Source organism: Cryptotermes secundus, unplaced genomic scaffold (assembly GCF_002891405.2).
Source record: "Cryptotermes secundus unplaced genomic scaffold, Csec_1.0 scaffold280, whole genome shotgun sequence".
NCBI lineage: Eukaryota > Metazoa > Arthropoda > Insecta > Blattodea > Kalotermitidae > Cryptotermes > Cryptotermes secundus.
Window position 1 is genome coordinate 281,176 of NW_019720566.1, and position 23,954 is coordinate 305,129.

Sequence of the window (23,954 nt, forward strand, 5' to 3'; positions counted from 1 at the left end):
CAGGGGATCTACTAGCTTCCGATGACTTCAAGTTTCCCGCGCTTTGCAGACGAACAGCTCGATATGAGGGACGGGTCAGGACGAGAGCTCCAACCAGACAGAGCACGCGACAACCACTGTTAGCACCCATGACGACGTATAGTAAAAGAGAATTCAAATTTTACTGTATGTTAAGTTCTGAAGTTTTCACAGCGGTGAGTGTTCAAAATGAGGTCCTCTCGATTGTGACACTGAGCAGTTTTGTAAGAGGATACTACCTCCATCTTCAGGGTTGAATTGTGTAGGGTGAGGAATCGATTGTGTTGTGTGGACAGGTTACAAGGAAGTTGGACACTCAGACCCAGGGGGGGGGGGGAAATGGGATCCAGTCGGGGTCACTTTAAGGGGATTAGTAAATTTTGCATCTAAATTAGATTCAGATTTGAAGCATCACTTAGAAACCAGTGCAGTCTTCAAAGGTGTTTCTAAGACCATTCAGAATGAGATACTTGACTGCCTGCTACAAATATACCATGAGGACATAAGGACGGAAATTAGGAAGGCTTCCTTTGTAGCTGTCATGGCTGATGACACAACAGATGTTTCGAAACACACTCAAATGGTCCTTGTTCTACGGTACATATTGAACGGAGAAATATTTGAGCATTTTGGGGACTCTTTATTCCAGAAAATCAAACTGGAGATGGCATATGAAAACGTATTTTAGAACAATTGGACATAATCCTTCAAGGAAATGGACAAAAACTGATAGCTCAGACATTTGATGGTGCAAATGTCATGAAAGGCAAAAAAGCAGGAGTTCAAGCAAAAATAAAAGCAGTTTATAATAATGCACATTTCATTCACTGTTATGCACATCAACTTAATTTAATAATGAGAAATGCAGCAAGTATTAAACGAAACGCAAGAATATTTTTCTCTAACATTCTGGCTATTCCAACATTCTTCTCAAGATCACCGCAACGTGTGTCCATTCTCAAGAAGCATATGGAAGTCAGCATTCCACGTCCATCTTCTACAAGGTGGAACTTCAACATACGGACCATAAACAGAGTTCATGAAAATTTGCAACCTTTAATAAACTGCCTTACTGAAATTCAGTCAACATCAAATGCAGATCAAACCATTGCAGAAGCAACAGGAATTTTAAAATACCTCAGTGATGATAATTTCAAGTTTTGGTTAGAGCTTTTTCATCACATTATGCCTCATGTTGAAATAATTTACAACCAAATGCAATCTCGAGAAATTAGTGTGTTTAAAGTTAATGAATGTATAACAAATTTCAAAACTGCTATTTTAGAATTGAGAAACTCAAAGTACTGTGAGAATCCTTCAAAGACACTCATGGCAGAAGCTAAGGAAGTGTGTGACTGTGTATGTGTTGATATAACGGACAGATATTCTTCCACTAAACACTTAGTAGCTGTTAAATTGTTCAACAAGAAATGCTTCACTAGTTTTAAGAATGAATAGCCCACAGAAGAGATAGTACTGACCACTGAAGCATATCCCATGATTGACAAAGAAAAGCTTGAAACTGAATTAAAATTTTCTATTGTAGGTCTGATATTAATGAATATTGCACATTACTTGAGCTGCTGAAATTTATCTTGGAAAATAATCTAGATGATATTTTTAGTGAAATTATGAAACTGATAAAAATCCTCTTGACAGTTCCCATGACTACATCAGAGGCACAGACCGCTGCTTTTCAACATTGAAAATAATAAAAACTTTTCTAAGAAGCACTATGAATTCGGAGAAAGACTAAATGCGCTTGCAGTGCTTTCAATGGAGAAAAATTTCCTCAGTTGTCATTCAGAGTTCAAGGAGAAAATTATTGATCTTTTCACGCAAATTAAAACAAGAAGAATGAATTTCATTTTTAAATGGATTAAGCTTGAACTGTAACAATTTAGGTTAAAGTAAGTAAAAAATGTTTTATTTTGTTCTTTTAGGATTTTATCAAGTTTCTGAGTAAATTTTCTTTTTATACATGTTTGTTTCCTTTTATACAATTTTAAAACAAAGGCTACAAATTTTCTGGAGCAGCACCCCCACTAATTTTAGCTACAAGCCGCCACTGCACCCAGACTGATGCAGACATACACATACATGATGAGAAGCACACATTGAGAAACAGATATAGACACATAAAATGAGACTTGAGGACAGGTACACCAAGAAACAAAATGACAACCAGAACGCAGAATACTCGCCTAAGAATAATCACTGCGCGCACGCACACGCACACACACACACATATGCACAGTCATGCACACTTTCTGTGATGTTTACCTATATTTTTAAGAATACACTAATTTATTTTTGAAGACTCTGTACATTTCATGTAAGTATTATCTTGGTTCCGACAAAATTAGCATAAAAGTGCCTGCCTAAGAACATCATAATACTAAGTGCAGTGTTAGAAATTACAGATTTTAGGCAACTATCCTATAATTTGTACTACTACAATTTGTTAAAACTTATCATATTATCTACAAACTGAATCTAGATCTGACCCCCCCCCACACACACACACACACACACACACACACACACAAATTATGCCAGCAAAATGAGTTTCTTTCATTGAAATAAAACAACTCTCATCTCTGGTTTGAAATGGACCATTTCTTGTGTCAATGCCTTATATACTTTCAGTCAACTGGTATTATTATCAACTGCAGTGCAACATGAGAACTTTTATTACCTCCCACTTATTCCCTTGTTTTCTTAATGTCTTCACTTATATGCTCCATTGAATCCATTAGTTTTCACCTGACTCTTGGAAGTGGCAAGTCAATCCAACAGTTTTCACTTGAATGAATTATTTGACCATTAAAAGCCTTTATGCTGTTCACAGATATTTTTATTCTCCACCAAAATACAGAGTTTCGTTAATTTATTTTTACAAATGGCTATATTCATGGAAGCATATGACAATTTTGTTGACCAAATTAAATGATATATATTACTAAAATAAATTAAAGCCAAAGTGATGCATCAATTCACAGTAATACTTAGGGTAAATATTAACAAAGTCTATTCCAACTAGCATAAAGTCAGATAAATTCTACTGGAACTCACCTAAGTTTCATATTTCATTCAGAGCCATAACAAAACAAAAAATAACTGGAGGTAAAAAGAGAAAATTAATGTTTTCTCATTTAGCTATAAATTAAGAATGAACTAGATTTGTAATATCACAACAGCACCACAGAAAACCAGGATAAAAAATCAGATTAATTTGTTAGTGCTAACAGCCAGCTGCTCTACAATCATCTGCTATCATTAGAAGCAGCAATAAATGACAAATTAGTGTCTCAGCACAGGCAGTCTGCCACCATCACTCATTGCAAGGGGTGAATCAACAACAAATAATGATGTACCACTTCCAAAGTACAAATATATTGCAATATGAAGGGCCTGGAATTCTGAAGCCATTTAACCATAACCAAAGTATTAAGTACTTGTTTATATTAATTTCATTTTCCTTCATATTAATATTAAAACTGGGATTTTAACAAAAATTTATGTCATTAGCAACTGTTTTTAAAAGGTAAAACATTTGTTATAGTGCACATTTTAGATACGTGTGCACTAGGTTTCCAGTCAAATACCGTATCTCCATGCATAACCTGCACACTATTTATAATAATCTTAGAGCCTTAAAATCCAGACAAGACAATTACATGAGAAATTTCAGAATCAGCTGAATCTGCTACGGATTTATGACTTATGTCTCTTTCTAGTGAAACTGGTACTGTTTTTATACAGTTGTTTATTTTGTGTTTTGAATGTTTTCAAAAGATGCCAGAACAAAGGTGCTTGTACATATGCTTTAAAATGGACAGCTATTTAATATATATCTACAACATACTTACATACTGAACCATTCAAAACCTCAAATAATGAATCTTCTGTACATTTAAAATGCACATAATTTGCGAAATTACTTATAACAGGCTATGTACAAGAACTATTGCGATTGTAACCCACTTTTTTGCCTTTGATATTTGCCTCCGGTAGAAACACTGTGTTAGCAGAATTGATTTATCTTGCATTTGCAAGACAAGAAAGTACACAAAGTGCAGTTCTAATGCTTTTATTTGTTGCTGGTAATCAACTGGGCATCACAATCTACAACAAAAAATCTGAAGCTCAAGTAACTTTACTGAAGAAATTTGCTGCTATCAGAGTAGAGTTTCTTTGAATTGATCAGCAAAACATAGTGACACATATCAGTAACTGAATGACGGCCAGTAATATATTTACAGTGCTCTATGTGGGACCATAACTTAGAGCCAGGTGCTGAGATTTCAAGCTGAAGAATGCAACAGAAACTACAAAATTTATAGTATAATGAAATTTTAGATTTATACTTACTGTACAAACAAAAGTATCTTGCCAACTGCAGACAAAATTACTTTATTATTATATTAATATTCAGAACTTTTCCAGTCTTTCCCAAATATTGCTGTTTTCTGATTACTTTGAAAAAGAAAGTTCAGGAAGGTTATCCACACACACAAAGGCAAAATGCAAGTCTGGTTTTAATTTTGTATCTGATGTATATCAGCTTACTGAAAGTTAACTCCCAGAAGTAAGCCTGTGCTGCTCCAACATGTGACACAATTGTTTTAACAAATAACTGTAATGAAAGGCTTTACTGCCTAACTAGTTGCCCCCTTATTTTCCCACTGCAAATGATCAGAGGATACTCACAGTATCTAAACGAGTACTTTTACTGAAAATGTCTGATCCTGAAGCAAAAGAAGGTCTGAATCATATTACTCTGCTCATTACCAGCGCCATACAAAGTCATACTATCACTGATACAAAACATTAATCACATTTTTGGCCCACTTTGGCCATGGTGGGTGGCATTATGTTTGAGAGCACCATCACAGACTGTAAACTGTTACTTTTTGTGATGAATGTGCATCTCATTTTCTTGTGCTTACATGACACATTTGGGTGTGAACATAAATGTCCAAATTTTTAGACCTCATAAATGTTTGCCAAAGGTAATTTTAACCATTCCTTTTACTTACTCCAATCATGTCTGATAAGGCACATGGTAGCGTAGTTGCTTGAAGCCCTATGCTACAAGCCAGAAGATTGCAGGTTCAAGTCCCAATGAGGTGGATTGTTCAATTTACCTAATCCTTCCAGCCACATTATGGCCCCCACGTTGCCTCAGCCTCTAACAGAAATGAGTACCAGGGATCTTCCTGGGGGGTAAAGGGTGGCTGGCACATATGGCTGATAACCTTACCACCATCTGTGAGCCGACTGTCTAAAGAAAATGTTGGAGCCTTGATGTCTCACAACCCTATTGGCCTTCATGGCCTGTTTTTTTTAATTCGCTTAGTGGGGAGTAGAGTCCAACTGGGTCCACCTGGCATGGCAGCCAATGATTGGCCTATTGTAGCCTGCTCTGGGTGATTATGATGATGGAGATTTTTGTGGAATGAAGATTGGCAGAGGAAACTGAAGTACTCGGAGAAAACCTGCCCCAGCGCCACTTTGTCCACCACAAATCCCCACTTGACCAGACCCAGGATCGAACCCAGGCCGCCACAGTGGGAAGCCAGTGACTAACCGCTTGAGCTATGGCGTGGCCCTTCATGGCCTGTTACAGAGATAGCTTCACCTTTTTACCTTAATTTGTCTAATGCTCCTCTGCCAAATTTTCATTACTTTCCAGAAGAAATAAAACTTCAAAAACTGTATAAAATATTAAAACTAAAACTAAAACTAAACTAAACTCCGGGGCTTTAGTTCACAAGCGAACTCTACCGACTCAGCAACTGCTGCTTGTCGATGAAGTTAATGTCAACATCAGTGGATACAGGGTGTCGCGTGGTCAGCGCAACGAATCCCCACGGCCGTTAATTTCGGTTCTCTAGACCATGTATAAAATATTAGAGCACTGTATATATCGAAAAGGTGCTATCACTATATCACTGCCAATAGTTCTCTGAAATGCTGAGTTGATAATGTCACATACTCTAAAAAGTGTATCAATTCAAATGTAAGTGCCAAGTAAAAAAGAACTATAACAAAACTGTAACATGATTTTTGCTTAGAAAGCATACAACACTAATTCCATACCATAACACTGGATATCAACCATAATGTGAGGGTGACAATTATGTGTGTAAATACAGTCCATGGATAGTACCATCTTAATTATCTAGTGCCCTTTGTACATGCTAATTACAAGAACTAAAATAATGTCATCTATGTTTGAGATCCAAACAGCACATTTAATGTCATTTTCTAGCACCAAAACAATACAAAACCTTGCCATGCACTGGACTTTCTATCTCCTCATTATTACAAAATATGTACACATACAAATAAGTTTCCTACATTGCTTGTTCATATTTCTGTACAAAGAGCAATAAATATACACATGACCATCACAGAATTGCATGTCACTTGTCTGTGATTAATTTGGCAATAATAAATAACAGTCACATTACAATATATGTATTTATACACATACAACTGATTGCACTTTTTGTTAATAACATGTTTTGATAGATGTATCGAAAGTTTATTTTTTTAATTACAGAGAGTATTATTTTAGTTAATATAAAATCATTGCACAACTATTCACCCTTGCAGGCAGCTCACTTTGAACAGAAATTGTGAGGAGTTCAAACATTTTCTGAAATTCTCTTCTGATGCTACAACCAAATGCACCTCCTCACATTTCAATAGGCCTAAGAGAAATTGTTCAATATAGAGAAGAATAGTGAATATCATAGCAATGGTAAGTACTAAAATGTACTCACAAATATACAAGATTTGGGATTTTTATACGATTGTAATCAACTTATACTGAACATCTGAACTTCAACTGGACGTTTCATTACAATACTCAATAGCACTAACTGGAATGACCTTGGATCTTACATAATTTTATTACAATTCAGACATGTTACACTATCTTACATTAATAACAATTTAATTTCTCAAAACACAATAATTTAATTAAAAAATAAGATAAAACTGTACAATGGAATGTGTGAAAGTAAAGGGAATTTCATAGCTATGTCCACAATATGTAATTAAGCCAGGAGCATGTCAATTCCCCACCTTAATTTTAAATAAATTCAACTCCTTACACAGTTGCATGGGAAGGAGGTGGGGAACATATTTCTAAAAGGATGGTCCACAGTCTACAGCAGGCCACTGGCTACCATTAGTGATCAAATAAATCACAACATACAACACAGAAATCTACAAATTCTCTCAGGTTTTGGTCGCTATGCTATTACTTCCTATATGACTCCTCCTTGGTAGTGTTGAGGACATGTTGACAGCACTGTACTTCCTTGTGGGGATGCCTGATTGATCAGACCTGGATGCCACTGCAGCAACAAGTTCTGATGCTGCCAGGTTAGTTCGCTGCTTCCAGACCCCTTTCCCTGGGAGTTTTGAAGTTGTCACCACTGGCTGTCGTCCAACTCTCAGCTCCCCCAGTGATGGCAGTCTTCTCCGGTCCCACGTGTCAGTCAAACTGCACAAAAGTAAGTTGTGACATGTATAACTGATACATCATGACAGAAAACACAGTCCTAAAAACTAAACAAGCATTAAAAGCACTCATCTTAGAATTTAAAAGGATTATATCCAGCGGGTTCTGATACCTTTCATACATGTTGATGTCACTATACAAATTAAATGATTCACTGGTTATCACTATCAAGCAAAATGTATTATGCAGTAACTATGGTGGAATTTTTAATTTTCCTAAGATGTTACTTCCTTGGAAACTGAAAGGTTTTAAAAAATCTAACTCATCAATCCCATGGCGAGGGTCTATCTTGAAACTTCTGGTAGCTGCTCATCTGGTCAAAAAAGTCCCTGTATTTTTTTAAACCTATAGGTTCGTTAGTGCCAGGAATCCCAAGTGGTTTTATTATTTTTAAGTTTTTTAACTAAATTTTGAATGCATTTATCATCTCCCCATGCAACATGTTCGGCCCCCTCATCCTCCCCGATTTGATCATTCTAATAATTCTGGTGAGGAGTACAAATTACAAAGCACGTCATTATGTATACTCTCCATCCTCACATTCTTTCCTCTATGACCAAAATATTATTTCTCAGCACTTTGTTTTCACATATCCTTACTTCAGATGCTTCCCCTACAGCAAAAGACCAAACATCACACCCAAATAAAACAAGCATAGTTAGTTTTACAACATATAATTTCAAGCCCCTACACTGAATTCTATGCAGTGCTGTTTGGTATGGCTGATGACAAAGCAGTATCATGACAACATGAAAAGCTTCACAGCTCGATGTCTAAAATACTGTGTCTATATTTCAGTCAGGAGGAATGATGCTTGTTCCTTCAGAATAAAAAAAACTTAAATTCCAGCTGAGTCTGTTTAAACAATAAGCCTGAGAAATGTGAAAAAGTGAAGTGAAATATAATTTTTCTTGCTACTGAACAAAACATGTCTTGATTAACATGCATTATGTGTGCTGTGTGGCACCAAGTGGGGAGCAGCGTATTGTATCCAATAGTGGAAAAATTATGTCCTTACACTGTAAAGTTACAAAAGGCACAAGTATTAATGGTGAATATTACAAAGGATTAAAGTGGATAAAAAGGAATTACTTAATCTACAAGATGATATGAAGGAACTAAGTAATCTGCTAAAAACAGTCACAAGGAGTTCGGTAAAAGAGGTTATACAACATAAAGTTAATTTGATTTTAGTAAAAACGGATAGTATTACCGAGGATTCTATGAGAAATTAATAGCATAATTAGTGCTGGATGGAAGTGAAGAATGGAAAATCTAAAACAGACAGGAAACAATATGATGAGTACATGATGCACGTCCAATTGGAATTAAATGGAAAGAAGAACTGACTGGATCCAATCATTCACACAACTATGAAAGAGCAAAGGTGAAGACTATTCTGTTTGGAAGGCACTAAAAACAATAGGCCAGTAAATAATGAAGAGGAAGAGATGACTTGAAGCTTAATAATCAGAGCTTCAGCCAAAATGACTCCATAAAGTACCAATAAAAAGCTCAGATTTTTTTATGGACAGATATAGATAAATTATAAATAACCAAAAATGTGAAAGGGGCGTGAGGTTGAATTTAAAGAATCATAAATTTGCAATTTTACACCACAATGTTCAAAGTTTATTAAATAAGCAAATGGAATTACCAGTCCTCTTAAATACTAGTTTACAAAGTACAGATGTCCTGTGTTTTACAGAAAATTGTCTGGCAGAAGACCAACTAATCTTGTTAAAAATTAATAATTTTAAATTGGTTAGTAAATTTTGTAGGAAGTATTGTAAGAACGGAGGATCTTATATATGTATAAACAAACAGTTCCATATTAAGGAAATTAATTTTCTTCATGAACTGTGGTGTGAAAAATACTTTGAGATATCTGTAGTAGAAATTAGAGTTCAGAGGGTTATTGGTCTGTATTTACAGATCCCCCTACACTGATGTTCATATTTATTTGGACAAACTGGAAACTCTTGTTGATAGGGTATAAAGGAAAAAAAAAAAAACTAATAATTTGTGGAGAGTGGAATATAAACCTTCTCCAGGAGAAGGAGAAGGAGCAGGTACAGGCACTGGAAAATATACTGGCATCTTATGATTTAATAAATACAGTTACTGTACCAACAAGAGTTACCAGTAGTTCAGAATCTTTGATAGATGTCATGGTTACAAATAGACAGTTTAATAAGAACTATATAGAGATCATAAACATGGGTTTTTCTGACCATCTGGCTCAGATCTTATGGGTATATATAGACACATGGAAGAGAGAGTTAAAAAAAAGTACCGCAAAGAAAGCTCTCTAAAGAGAATGTAGTTAAGTTCACAGTCATGTTAAATAATGAATTATGGGAGGGCATTTATTTGGAAAAGAATGTAATGCACTATATCAGATATTTATAAATAAGTTTTTATATTATTTTAGTAGAGCCTTTCCACTGAAACTAACAACAAAGATATATATAAAAAATAATTTATGGATATCTAGAGGAATAAAAGTTTCATGTCAGAAAATGAGGTTCTTAAATAATCTAAAGTATAGGATGTCACTGCCAAGGGATGCATTGAGTTATATTAACAGATATCACAGAATTTATAAACGAGTTATTTGTGAATCTAAAAATACATAATGACAAACAAATAGTATGTGCATCAAACCCAAATAAAATGATGTGACAATTAATTAGTAAAAAAAATGGGAAACTCACGGGAATACTACCAGGATATTTGGTTACAAAATAATTTAAAGATGTTGTATTTTAGCGTCCTGTTGCACTGATTCATATCCATGATGTGTATGTATTGACCGTCTTCTAGTGCATACAATCTCACTTGTCACTTCACTACATGTTTTGGCATCACTGTGCCATCCTCAGAAGGTGGTAGATACATTAAATTCTTATTTTATTGATACGGTAGAAGAACTAGTGAAGAAAAATACGAGTAAAGGTGGTAGTAGTAGATCATTACAAAAAGTAGTGGACTTCAATCCAAACTCTATGTATTTTTACCTGGTTTCTGACCAAGAAATAGTTTCAGTAGTATCCAAATTAAAAGGCAAAACTTCTGCAGGATTTGATGAAATCCATGATTTTCTAGTAAAAGCATGCATCACATGTGTAAAAAAAAAAAAAAAATTTCATATTTAATGAAACCAGATTTACTGAAAATGGCAAAAATTGGGCCTGTTTATAAAATGGTCATAGGCAAAAAATTAGTGATTACAGCTCTATATCTGTTATATCTATATTTTCAAAATTTTTGAAAAAATAATATATAAGGGATTGGTATCCCTCATTATTAAATTTAAGATTTTAATGGATAATCAATATGGGTTTCAGAAAAATAAGTCGACCATATCTGCATGTCAGTCTTTTATTGGAAATGCTCAGGAAGCATTGGACATTTGCATCTGGTATATTCTTTGATCTCACAAGAGTGTATGATGTTACTGATCATGATATACTTCTTAAAAAATTACATCATTATGGAATAAGAGGGGAAATCTATGTTTGGTTAAAATCCTATATCACACTGCATTCTCAGCATATAGAATAACCTCTAATGACAATAAATATTCTATGAATAGGTATAATTCTACACTGAGGAATATAAAACTTGGAATACCTCAAGGGTCTATTGAGGGACTGCTCCTGTTTTTATTATATACAAATGATTTACCACATCTTATATCAAATGGAGAACTGGTTCTTTTTGCAAATGATACTAATATACTGACAATTGATAAGAATAAAATTACTCTCCAAGAAAAAATAAAAGGGAGTGATGATCCAGCTAGAATCTTGCTTTTCAAAAAATAACCTGTTTATAAATACTGACAAGACCAAAGCAATGCTATTCCAATTAAATAAATTGTATGACATGTCTGGGCCAGTAATGACTTTAAAAATTTTAAAAATTAATTAGACATCACAGTTCAGATTTTTAATTATCAAAATAAAAATAATTTAAAATTGAGTTCACAGATTCAGCCCTTGTGTCTAAAATTGAATAAGGCATGTTACATTATTAAATCGTTGAAAGACGAAGTGAGTTGCCATATACTCAGGAATATTTACTTTGCCAAATTTCAATCCTCAGTAAGGCACGGTCTGATTTTTGGGGGCTGAGAAAGCAAACATAGCAAAGTGCTGAAAATACAAAAAAGGATGTCCATGATTTATTCTGACCATCTTACAGTGCATACACTTATTCACCTTACTCTTCTCTCTTGCACTACATGTTTCAGCACTAAAGTGTCATCTTCAGTGTAACACACGCAGTCACAGGAGCAAGACACAACACAAAGCACAATACACACATGAAAGTAGGAAGAATACTCTGATAGAAGAAGACAGGTGTGACTTGCGTATTGAGATATGACATATGGATGACAAATCCTGAACAGTTTTAATATTTAAAATTTATCATTATATATGACGAATACATATTTTAGTCATTTTAGTATAAGGACAACAGGGCATGCAATGAAGTAGTTCGACGTACATAGAAAAGCACCTGAAGATGGGACTTTAGCGCTGAAACATGTAGTGCAAGAGAGAAGAGTAAGGTGAATAAGTGTATGCACTATAAGACGGTCAGAATAAATCATGGACATAAATCAGTGCAACAGGACGCTAAAATATAACATTATTCAAAAAAGGATACTTCGTTTAATGAAAGGTGTAAATAGCAGAACATAATGCAGACTTATTTTTAAAGAATTAAAGATTTTACCCGTTACTTCCTTGTCTATTTTTGAGGTGTTGTGCTATTTTCAGAAATATAATTTATACTCTATGAGAAATTCAGATTTATACTATGAATATAATATTAAAAGGAAAGATGATTTTCATGTGTCAAATTGTAACACATCAACTTTTAAGAAAAGTGTTATCAATATGGGTATTAAATTGTATAATAAACTGCCTTTGGAATTAAGAAAATCAGATGGATTAAAGACTTTAAACATAAGCTAAAAGTATTTTTACTAGATATTCTATACACTGTATGAGTTTCTTTTAGAGGGACAGTAGCAAGCATAGCAAAACCTCTGTTCAGCAATTAAAATGGATAACAAATCCTAATGTGATCGGTGATTCACATGGTCATATGTAGGACTTTTGATTTACTGAAATATTCTTAAAATTCTCTCAATAAACTCGTAGGTTAACAAAACTAGCATGACAGACATTTATTTAATCAACCTGCATTTCAATTTATGTATTGTATCTAATTTGATCATTTATCTGGTTTTGATAGTGTGTGTTATATTTAATTGTAGGTTAAACATGTCAAGAGTAATTATTTATTGTTGACAAATTCTAATCCTTTAGGCATTTGGGCAAAAGGATTTCAAGAATGATGTATTTAATGATGTGATTTGTTCAAGTGTTACTGTTGTAGCAATTATGAATGCTAAATAAAATGAATGAATGAATGTATATTTGATTTACTGTTTTATGTTATGGTTATTTTATGATCCCTCCACCTAAATTTCCCATACATGATGACTTTAAGTTCCAATTCTGTCTCAGAAATAAACAATATGCAATAATATTCCATTCTGAAGGAATACGGACTAATTATGTTACTTTTTACACTTTCAGTAACTCAGCTGTCAAGATAAAATATAAATTGATTTGTCAGATAAAGTGCATATTTATTATTAATTTTAATTGAAAAAATTCCATAATAGATTGAAGTGTTACCTGTCTCAATGCAACGCACATTTCATTATCATACATGTCATAACACAAATATGCTAATTTAATATTTTCTGTAAACACTGAAAAGAATCTGGTTTCAGAAGTTGAAGGGAACAAGGTTTAGAATGAAAGGTATACATATGAAGTCTATCACACATACATGCTTACATTAACTTGATCACAAACAAAATTCAATTCTAAATTTCAAGAAGAAATTTCATTTACTGAATACTTACACCAAAACTCTGATCATAGCAGCATAAAAGGAAGAAGATATTTATCGCAGTTTATTTGAAAAATGACGATTTTTACAGGGATAACAACAAAATTACACATGCACAAGTTACATTCATTCCAAATATACTGGTATCTCCAGTTAACTGACCATGTTACACATGGCTGAAAAGTTAAGAGTTAATAAATGGTCTGTGTGCGTGAATTATACATTGTTGAGACTTGCTTTTTGTAAGTGTAGTAGTATGTATGATGTCTGTTTCTTGTTATGAATTTTAATATTTTAAAATGTAACTGTTTGGATGATATGGTTTGCCAGGGTGTGTGGAATGGCAAGGTGTGAATTTGATTGTGGTTTTTCCATGACCTATGTGTGTTTTCCTGACAACTTGAGCTATTCTGTCTCAGGCTTGATTTTATATTTTATTGGATGAAGGATGAATGATGTGTAGCCATCATGAATTTGTAATATGTGACATGCTTTATATCCAGCACTACGGGGAGATGACTGGATCCATGAAATAACAAATAAATGTAAATGTACATATGCTTGCTTTCACGTTTCCACCCCTCGTTTTCAGGAAAGTTGTAGGTATTTAAAAATTATGGTCATTCAACGTTAATGCAGTAAATCCATCATCTTCCTTATTCACCTCCTTCATAATGTTATGATTATGAAAGAAATGTCTCATTTTTAAAATTAAATTCGTACATAGCCTACAATATTTAATAAGCCTGTTTTATCATAGGTGTCTGAAGATGATGTTTCATGAATTTTTACAGCAGTTCCCTTATCTTAGTAATAGTTGTCTTTAAATCTGCCTGATACCATTTAAAGGCTACAACAATGAATGGAGTTTTGAAAAAGAACATACATCATTTATGACATTCATTTTTCTCATAGCATTCAAGTCTGTGTTTAATGCTTCACTTACTCAATTTAAATTCTGTTCTTTGAAGTATCTAATTCCTTAGTTTCATGTGTCTAGTGTTACTATTTGGTTGTACTCTATGTTCTTTTTATAACATAGGTAGTTCTTCATTCAAGTCCTCACTGACTTCGTGATTTTCCATGCCTTCTTTTGACAGGCATAAAATAGAACATTTTTGGGTACCAAATCCAAAGTAATATCTTTACTTTAAAATGTGAACTGTATTTCTGAGGAACTATATTTTCACTTTAATTATTAAATGGTGTGGTCAGTGACTTGCCGCATTAAGTCCCCCGAGAACTATTTCAAAGGGGACAGCAAGATGGGAGAGAGAGAAAATGTAGTCATCAGAGATAATAACTTAATCTTAAAAAAAAAAAATACAATTCCAGCTAATTTTAATACTAGAGATAAGCTTTAGATCATCCACATAAAATCAGCGAATTAAAGAGATGGAATTCTTTATACCAGATTATTTTACTCAACCTCAGGATTTATTAGTTACATTTAAAGTACTTTTATTTCAGCCCGATGAACCTCATGAAGCAGAATTTTAATCTGCAATGGATGAGGGACTGAATCAGAAGATTTACAACTCATGTATGATAAAAACATAAGGCCTGAGGTATGAAATAAAGGGGCAAAGTTCATGAAAAAGTAATGCTGTTAACATTAAGTGAATGCTGTCACATTCAAATTCCTTGCCTTTTGACTTCATACCTTCAAACATGTTTGCCATGTCTAGAAATCACTGCTGCAAGTCTTTTCAGTAATGTTGTCACAATGCTTTAAATGTCTTCAAGTAATTTCAAATAAAATTATACTAAGGAGATCTGCTGAAATGGTCACATGGCTTCAATTAAGGCAAGTACAGAACATGTTTCAACACTGGTATTTGTATCTCACTCAAAATCACTTCCCCAAAAGTGCTGTGTGTAAAGACATAATGACATCATGCAATATACATTTCTCTTGCCAAAGATTTTATCTTTTTCTGTAATGTGCCCTATAAAGTATATTTGAAAACTTTATGACTGTTTCATACGAAAAGATTCATAATAGATAACTCCTCTGATGCCAAAAACACAGATGAGCATGATACTGAAATTAATTGTTTCCCCAATTATCAATTTAGCTAGTATGCATGGCTAGGTTTGCTTAATGTGAGATCTGAGGTTTTCACATCATTGACTACACAGAGTATTATCTTGTGGATGCAATGCCATGTAATCTGATAGAAGTTTACAAACGTTCCTTGAACTGTCAGTGAACATCTATCAGACTACATGTTGCCACATCCCATAAGACAGTAACACTTCATATCTGTTTTTATTCATAACTATAAAATCAAAAGAGCATACATTCACCAATTATTTTTGGCCAAATAATAAAAGATAGCAGCATATGACAATCTAATAACATCGAGCAAACTAATAAATGTGCATACACTATTCAGCCAACTCTTTACTTACACACAAATGCACTTGCATTATCATTAAGGGGTTAAAGCAGACATACTATGATTTTTCTCCAGTCTGACTACAACATGACAGTTTTGTGTCTAATAGCAGCATTCATATTCCAGACTAAAGATAACATCACCTTCCATCAACAGGTGTTGATCTATTTGATGATTCGTACATCAAGCTAGTGGTTTGCTTACTTAACTCCCAGTTATCCAGTATCCAACCATTCAGAATTCTCATTCAACCACCAAACAAATGAAACAGAGTATGCAATTTATACAGTTACTCAAAAATATATTTGTGATATACATATGTTCTCCCAGCTACCACCAACAGTGCTACCCACTCTCCTCCCTCACATGTGTCATTAAAGTAGAGGTTATTCAAATGTATGGTGGAATTACAGTATTGTAACTGAAACATTTCACCCGTCAATCAGATATGTTGTATAGGATGACCCCCATACAAGAACTAAAGCAAAAATGTGTTTTGACTTTGCAATGGGTTTCTGTAGTTTTTCTCGTGTAATTGGAACATTCCATTTCCATACATGCTGGATAATGGGGAGATTACTATAGTATCAAAGATCTATGGGTTACTAGACTTATCTTACTCAGTTATGCACCCTCTAACTTTTAATTTCACATATGCTGAATAAACATGCAATGTACTGATGAAACTTTACTGTTTCTTGTGACAATAATAGATATTTGATACAGGCATGCCATATCATACAAATTGTTATCACATTCCTCCTGCATACAGGTAGAATATGTTATAATGAAAATATGAAATAGACAAAATTGAACAAAATGTCCCTCAGTCCATCTCTCCCCACTATATACTCATATAATTTTTATAAACATTCCTTTCTCTAACTCGAAACTTTAAATATATTAATATTTTAGTATGGTTGTAACATTCTGTTGGTCAGAAAATATCCAGGTTGCAAGAGTAAAGGTAAAGTTTGATTAAGCACCATGCCATGGAGACATACAGGGGTGCACAGGTATAGCTCCATGCATTCTTCACCTTGGCTCTTGATGGAGGTGAGTGATCAGCTTCATGCCCCAGACACTTTACCCCTAAGGAAGAGCCCCTGACATCCTTGGATAGGAGACTGGATGGGTCCAAAAACCAGTGTGAACACAAAAGTGAAGTAAAAGATCTCCTGTCCCTGTTGGGACTTGAAGTCTGTTGTCTAACCTGTAGCCAGTCATTCTACTGACTGAGCTATCCTAGTTCCTATACTGCAAGGGTAGCCTGATTAACTTCCAGCCATGGTCACATCTGAACATTTTAAAACGGAACTATGAAAACTTCTCACATTGGCGCTTGTTTAAAATTCTACATGGAATTTCATATATACTTTTGTATGAGCATATTATTTATGTTCCTGATAAGTTCACACTCTTTTAGGTTATTCAAAGATGTTTTAACCGCAGAGGTTATACAGCACCAAATGTGATCAGAATATTTGTCATGAATCGTGAGTACATAAAAAGAGAGTCATGACCTATTTCAAGATACTATTCCAGTAGCTGCAAAGCGAGGCTGAGGAAACCAAAAAATATAGAACCTCAGACAAAACAGCTGAGATTTAAACCCAGTACCTACAGTGCTACTGTACTGGACAACAATTTTTCTGGTGGCCAGGCCTGCCTCTCTGTGAAAAGGCTAACTATTTTGGTCACAAACTCTGAAAGCAAAACTGCACAACTAGAAATGAAAATATCTGTTGTCAGGTATTTTTCTGCACACACTTTAAAGGCATGCAGGGCTGACAAATGTTATTTCATCACCCTGGGCAAAAATTTATTGGAACACCTGAGAAACTCTCTTCACAAAAACCAGTCCTGCTCCCACTTCCCATCTAAATATCATTCAAGCAGCAGATGGCATAAGGGACAAGGTAAGATTAGGATGCACACAGTGTGCAACAGTGGAGTAAGTGTAGGAAACATAGCAAGTTTACAGCTAACAAAATCATCACACCAAAACCAAGGTCCACTTGGGAGACACACTCTACCTTCCCTATCCTGAAGCTGCAGCATCCAGCCAGACATGTAAAAGTAACAATTACTGTTGCTGAGTCCGTCTGAAATAAAATCAATCAATACAGCAGTTTCCTAACTGTGGGGAAAGAGAGGATCACACATTTGACAATAGCACACCTTATAACCATGGGTATTTCATGGTTTTAGCTGACAGGTACCAGGAGGGCTTCAATCAAAATGTTCTCACTCTAACATTATGGTCAGATATCGTTTTAGGGCCCTAATGAGATCAGAGGGGCACAATGGACATGGTAGTGATCTGACTGGGGCAACTAAGGCTGTTTACTCATCCATGTCTGTACATTACAATACATTATGATCGGTACTGTGATAAGATGGCTCATTCTCCATGGTGTTAATAAACTAAAACAGCACACTATGGTGGTACTGGGTTACATGACAGTGCCATGGCTCAGAAAGTAAGGGTTGGTTTCTTTATCACAGACATCCAGATTCAATCGCAGGGCAATTTACATGGGGCTTGTGATGTAAAATGGCAATAGTACATGTTTATCTCTAAGTACTTTCGTTTCTCCTGTCAAACCATAAGTCTACCAATGTTTCACATCCATCTCATACAATCCCTAGTATACAACAGACCCGTCAGCCAACATGTCATCACAACCCCAGTCCTAAGCTGGGATTTCACTTCATACATGACATTTTGCTGGGCTCTAAAAAGTTGAACAGTTATTAACTGTAGCAGCAGGCATTACAAATAGTTAAAACTCCATTAACATGGCCATATTTATTGAAAAGATTCAATACTTTAAATTAGGTGTAAAGAGAGCTGTTGCTCTGGTTTGTGTCAGGATGGCAGAAGATGCTTATCAGAAAGAGGAGACTGACTTTGTAAACTAGTCATGGATCTCTTTCCTCCTTCCCCCACCATGAATCATGAATCAGTTCATGTATTTCCCACATTCAAAGTTAAATTTAACGGATAGCAAAGGGTACTTCACAGACCCAGAGTTTGAAATATTTCCACAATTGACTTCACAAATGAGCATTGTTCTGTATGCCAACTGACAGAAACTTCCAAGGTGCATTTCACAAAAGAATAAAAGACTTATGTACCTCACAAGAGGTCCCATGTTATTTTCCGATGGCAGTGACTGGAGGAGGGATGGTCCTGCTGACACTGGCCGAACCTGAAACAAATTCATTATATTGTCACGTGTTTACCGGTGTTGCTAGCAATCCTGTCGAGAGTTCTCTCCTGCTGGGTAGCAACTGCGGTTATCCCTTGGTAACAACACAGTCGCTCTTCTGCCACGTCACCGCGGGGGAGGGGGTATTTACCGAGCGTTGCATACTGGTGGAAGGAGTGGGGGCATTGACATCACTCGAGGAAACGCAGAGTTCACGTGACCTCCATTTACCATTGCGTCATCCACGTCACAATATTATATTATATGCACGTGTTGCGTTTAGCCATTGGCAGAGAAACTAAACATCTCCTATTTCATTTCTCTTCTTCTTACCATGGACAACCATTGACTCTTGTGATCAAGTCATGACAGTACATCATTTAATCAATGACAGCAAAAAGATAACTTCCATTTTATGTGTTTTAAGAAAAGGAAAAAAATATAAAATCAATGAATCTACTACAAAATAAGTTTCTCATACTTGCAGGAAGTAACATCAAAAATAGATACCTTCATTTAATCTCCCATGATTTTGAAAATGATTCTGATAAAACTACGGCAAATTCCTAGTTATCTGGTATACAAATGCCTGAAATTCTCACTAAACCAGCAAAAATTTCAAACAACATTTACTATTGAAGAAAGCAGTCTTCTGGGATTTGACATCGTGTATATGTGGTGTTAACCGACGTTTCAGAGGAACGTATCGCCTCCATCTTACTATTTCTCATAAAGTTACTTCACGAACAAAGTTGCAATGCACAAATGTTTTCACTCCCAGCCACCACTAGCAGCACTATCAACTAACCTCATGCAGGTGCTATTACAATCATAATGATCTGTAACTACAGAAGAGGCTAGTTGAATTTATGACCACAATATGACATACTCAAAATCTTTCACTCTAAAATCCACTTAAGTCATTTAAAAAGACTGACATGCAAGAATAAACCAAACCAGACAATGTTTTGACTCTAAAACAGAAAATATAAATATGTAACAGACTAGAAAAACGTGAAAATCATGTGGTAAGTTTTCTCATGCAACTGGCAGGTTCCTGCAAACAGGACGTAGTATAAATGGGGAATGTGGTAGCATAGTTGGTTGTGGGTTTGATTCCTGATGAGGTGACTGGATTTTTCAATTGATCTAATCCTTCTGGCTGCAGTACAACCCTGGGGTCAACTCAGCCTCTAACAGAAATGAGTACCAGGAATCTTCCTGGGGGTAAAGGGTGGCTAGCGCATAAGGCTGACAACCTCTTCACCATCTGTGAGTTGACTGTCTAGAAAATGTGGGAACCCAAACATCTCACAACCCTATGGACCTCCACAGCCTGTTACAGGGATAGCTTTACATTTTATTAAAAACATGGCCTGTATAAAGAAATTTCAATTAACTGAAGTCTGAATTTTGACATTTGCTGATAACCATACCAACTGTCCCCAAACAGGCATTTCAAAAAATGCAATGTGATGGGAAAGGCTTAGAAAATTTGCCTCAGTAGAACCTACGAATATGAGTACTTTTATGGATCACTGCAAACTGTATTCAAAAAATTGTTTTTCATGTAAAAAAATGCTGAAAATGTATTTACAAGACTTAAAACAAGTTACAGCAGATGAAAACTCATACATGATGATTCTCATATAACTGCAGTGATGTATATGACATTTCATCACTACTATAAATGTGAGCAGCTGTATGTGGACATGCACTGTCATGGAGGAGCATTACACTGTATGTCAGCATTCCATGCCTTTTGTTCTGAATGGCCCTGCACAGAATTCTTCTAGCAGACTTCTTTGACACAGGCATACAAAAACTTCTTCCATGATATGACAAGTACCTCAGTTCCAGCGTTGACTAAAGTATGTACATACTTTTTGTATATAATAATTTGTTTTCTCAGTTCTTCTTTTGTTAACAGCTCACTGGAGGTTACTTTCTGAATAGCCCTCATACTAAAGTAATGATTCAGGCATTGTCACACACCTTTAGAACAGCCCTGTACATGGCTGTGTAAAGATGAAATACATACCCTCTCGGTCTGCGTAGCAGCATTGCATGACTCTTTGCCTGCTGCATTTGATGTGGCATCTGAGTTTGTGTACTTTGTCATCTGCAGCTGGAGAAGTTGTATTGTGCGTTCCTTCTCATCCAGCTGCTGCTGCAGGAACACCACCTGTAAGCCATACTTAATGTTACTGTGTAACTTCTGAAATGATAATCCATGATGGACAAAGAAAACTGACAAGTAAATAGAATGATCAAAGAAAACATGCTCATCAAAACTTAATTATCATGAATTCCATGAACTAATAAAATAACTCTTTCAAATTTCTGGACTGACCCAAGGAGGAATACTGCACTAGGCTTTTCATGATGTTGACATGGTTGACATTATGATGCCTTTGTCCTGCCACCTGCAGTTCACATGTTAACAATACTGCACCGCCATGCAAAATATTTGATTTGTAATAGTTTAAGTTTATTTACTTTGGCACAGAAGTATCTTTTAATAAGTGTTATTTAATCTTTATGAACAATCCTAGCAATTCTTCTGTAGCTGAACATTGGGATCTTTCATTTTGGAAATGTTATGTATGGCAAATGGACCTACCTGTCGCCGAAGATCTGCCACTTCCTCTTGTGGAGAATGGCCAACACCTGACTCACTGCCATCTTCAGTGTTGACAGCAGCCATTACCTCACTATTTGCCAGGGTGTAGAAGAGACCATTCTATACATACAAAACAAACACCAATTACCATATTGTATGACCTTCATGTTGAAATACAGTTGAGAGGAAATATGGTTTTAGTCTGTAGCACTGTGAATACCTTTGAGTGAACATTTGCTTCAATTTAGTTCATAATCATCCCCTCAAGTATTATGCCTACATGGCCTGTTATGGGTAAGAGAATCCTGCCCTCTCCATTGAGGCCTTCCTAAAGCATCATCCTCCTCTGGTTTAATATTTCAAAATTAATCTATTTTGTTTTCTTTGGAAAAAAACAGAGATGACCACTGTGCTTTCTTTGTGTGTGCCTTGTTTCAATTTTTGAACTAATTAATTTATTGATTAGGGGTGTGACTATAGATGGGATATAGACTGAATGGATTTACTGACCAATTATCTACACCACTCGGAACTAAAAGTAATTACAGCGCTCTTGCTAATCTCCACATTTTACAAATCATCACAGCACCTGCTAACCCTTTCCCCACCTGCTGTGTCTTCGACAGCAATTCCTTAGCAACGGCTTCTAACAGTGGTGATTCTTCAGCTTCCCATGCTCATGGTGTTACTGTTCAAGTGAATATCCTGCAACTGAACTCTTGTCAACTGTCAGCTTGACTATAGTGCCATCTCTTCTCAGCCTCCCTTGTAGAGCCTGACTCAACAGCCAGCCCACAACTGAACTGGTCAACTTAATTGTCTTCAAGATAACTCCTCGGTGCAGACCACATCAAAAACACTGTTTCCATTGTTATAGTCCAATAATACCTCGACTGTTGCATGGATGTCTGTTTCTGTGGAATCACGTTTACTAAGCCGTTGCTCAGAAACCGATTGCATAACCCCGTTGTTCTACTGTTGTGTGCACATTGCGGGCTAGCAATGACAGCTTTTTATAGTCATGGCTTAGCAACAGGTCTACATACCAGAATATTTTAAAATTAGCCTAATTTGTTTTCTTTGGGAAAAACAGAGGAGATCACTATGCTGCCTGTCTGTGTGTGTGCGCCCTGTTTCAATCTTTGAACTAATTGATTTTCACAAAAAAAATGGCATAAAAGAGATGCCACTTGAAGCCATCTGGAAAAATCAAAAGGTTAGGTTCTCACAATCTAATACCAACATGGGATCAGAGTGGCCTCCCTCCATGCATAAGTTAAAGACTTCCCCACTAATTCCCTGAACACTGGTATACTCTTAGGGTAAGTTAAAATGATCCCTCAGTTATCACTTTAAAATTAATATGTGCATAAAGGTTAAGTTGTCCTTATGCTTAAATCAAGGACTATGCCATGAAAACATCTAAGGGAGTGACAGCACAGTTCCATCCATTCTTAATCTCTGCAGACATTAAGAACCACTCTAAATGCTGCAGAGAAGAAAAAAGTCTCCTGACCCTGTCGAGAATCAAACGCTGATTCATCAGCTGTCCAGCACATAGCCTAATCATAATACACATTTCTTGTCTTCCACAAAAACTGCCTTAAGAAATGTATATTTTTGGATTGATTTTATAAAAATAATAGGATATCTACAAAGAACGACCATAGATAGCTCCCATCTCAAGACCCTGTATAGCTGCCATACTGGCTTGCTGTTGACACTGAATGTAAAGAGATAATATGCAGCTTGCTATCACATGTTCTTCATAGTGAGATTCATTAAAATGAGTTAATTGGTTTAGTAATGCGAATAACAGCAATGCTCAGAGAAACACAATGGTACATAACAAGACTCTCTTACCCTCTAGAAGAGGAAGAATTGACTACAAACTTAAAATTTCTTGCTGTGATACTCACCTTCAATGTTCCATCGAATGGGTTGAGAGTTTCTGCCTGAAATTGCAAAATAAAAAATGATTATGACTACAGAATTACAAAAAAATACTGAAGACCTACATTATTAACAGTTGTGGACCCATATTTTGCTCCTAAAAATAATATATAACATTTGTGTATATTTGATTCATAAGAAATTAAAATATAACAACATATAAATGAAATAACACAAATTTTATAAAATAAACTGACCATACATAACTGAGAATATCAATTTGTGTTGTAACAAAGAAGCAGATATTTGACCATTATGTTAAT

The 23,954-nt window shown here is 35.4% G+C and overlaps 1 protein-coding gene across 8 annotated transcripts in view; it reads right to left on the reverse strand.

Moving 5' to 3' along the window:
- Positions 1-5,885: 5,885 nt before the first annotated feature.
- Positions 5,886-23,954, reverse strand: part of LOC111868561 (uncharacterized threonine-rich GPI-anchored glycoprotein PJ4664.02) — a 120,105-nt gene continuing 102,036 nt past the window's right edge. For 4 of the 8 annotated variants that reach the window (XM_023859338.2, XM_023859321.2, XM_023859330.2 and 1 more), the window contains 5 exons: positions 23,658-23,693; positions 21,739-21,858; positions 21,157-21,300; positions 19,042-19,115; positions 5,886-7,540 (listed from right to left, as the gene is read on the reverse strand). In XM_023859338.2, coding sequence (XP_023715106.1) covers positions 7,273-7,540; positions 19,042-19,115; positions 21,157-21,300; positions 21,739-21,858; positions 23,658-23,693 — 642 coding nt within the window. In that variant the 3' untranslated portion in view covers positions 5,886-7,272. Of the gene's footprint in view, positions 7,541-13,511; positions 13,521-17,936; positions 18,006-19,041; positions 19,116-21,156; positions 21,301-21,738; positions 21,859-23,657; positions 23,694-23,954 lie in introns of those variants that run through there. The other 4 variants (XM_023859356.2, XM_023859366.2, XR_002843532.2 and 1 more) reach the window with 4 other exon arrangements.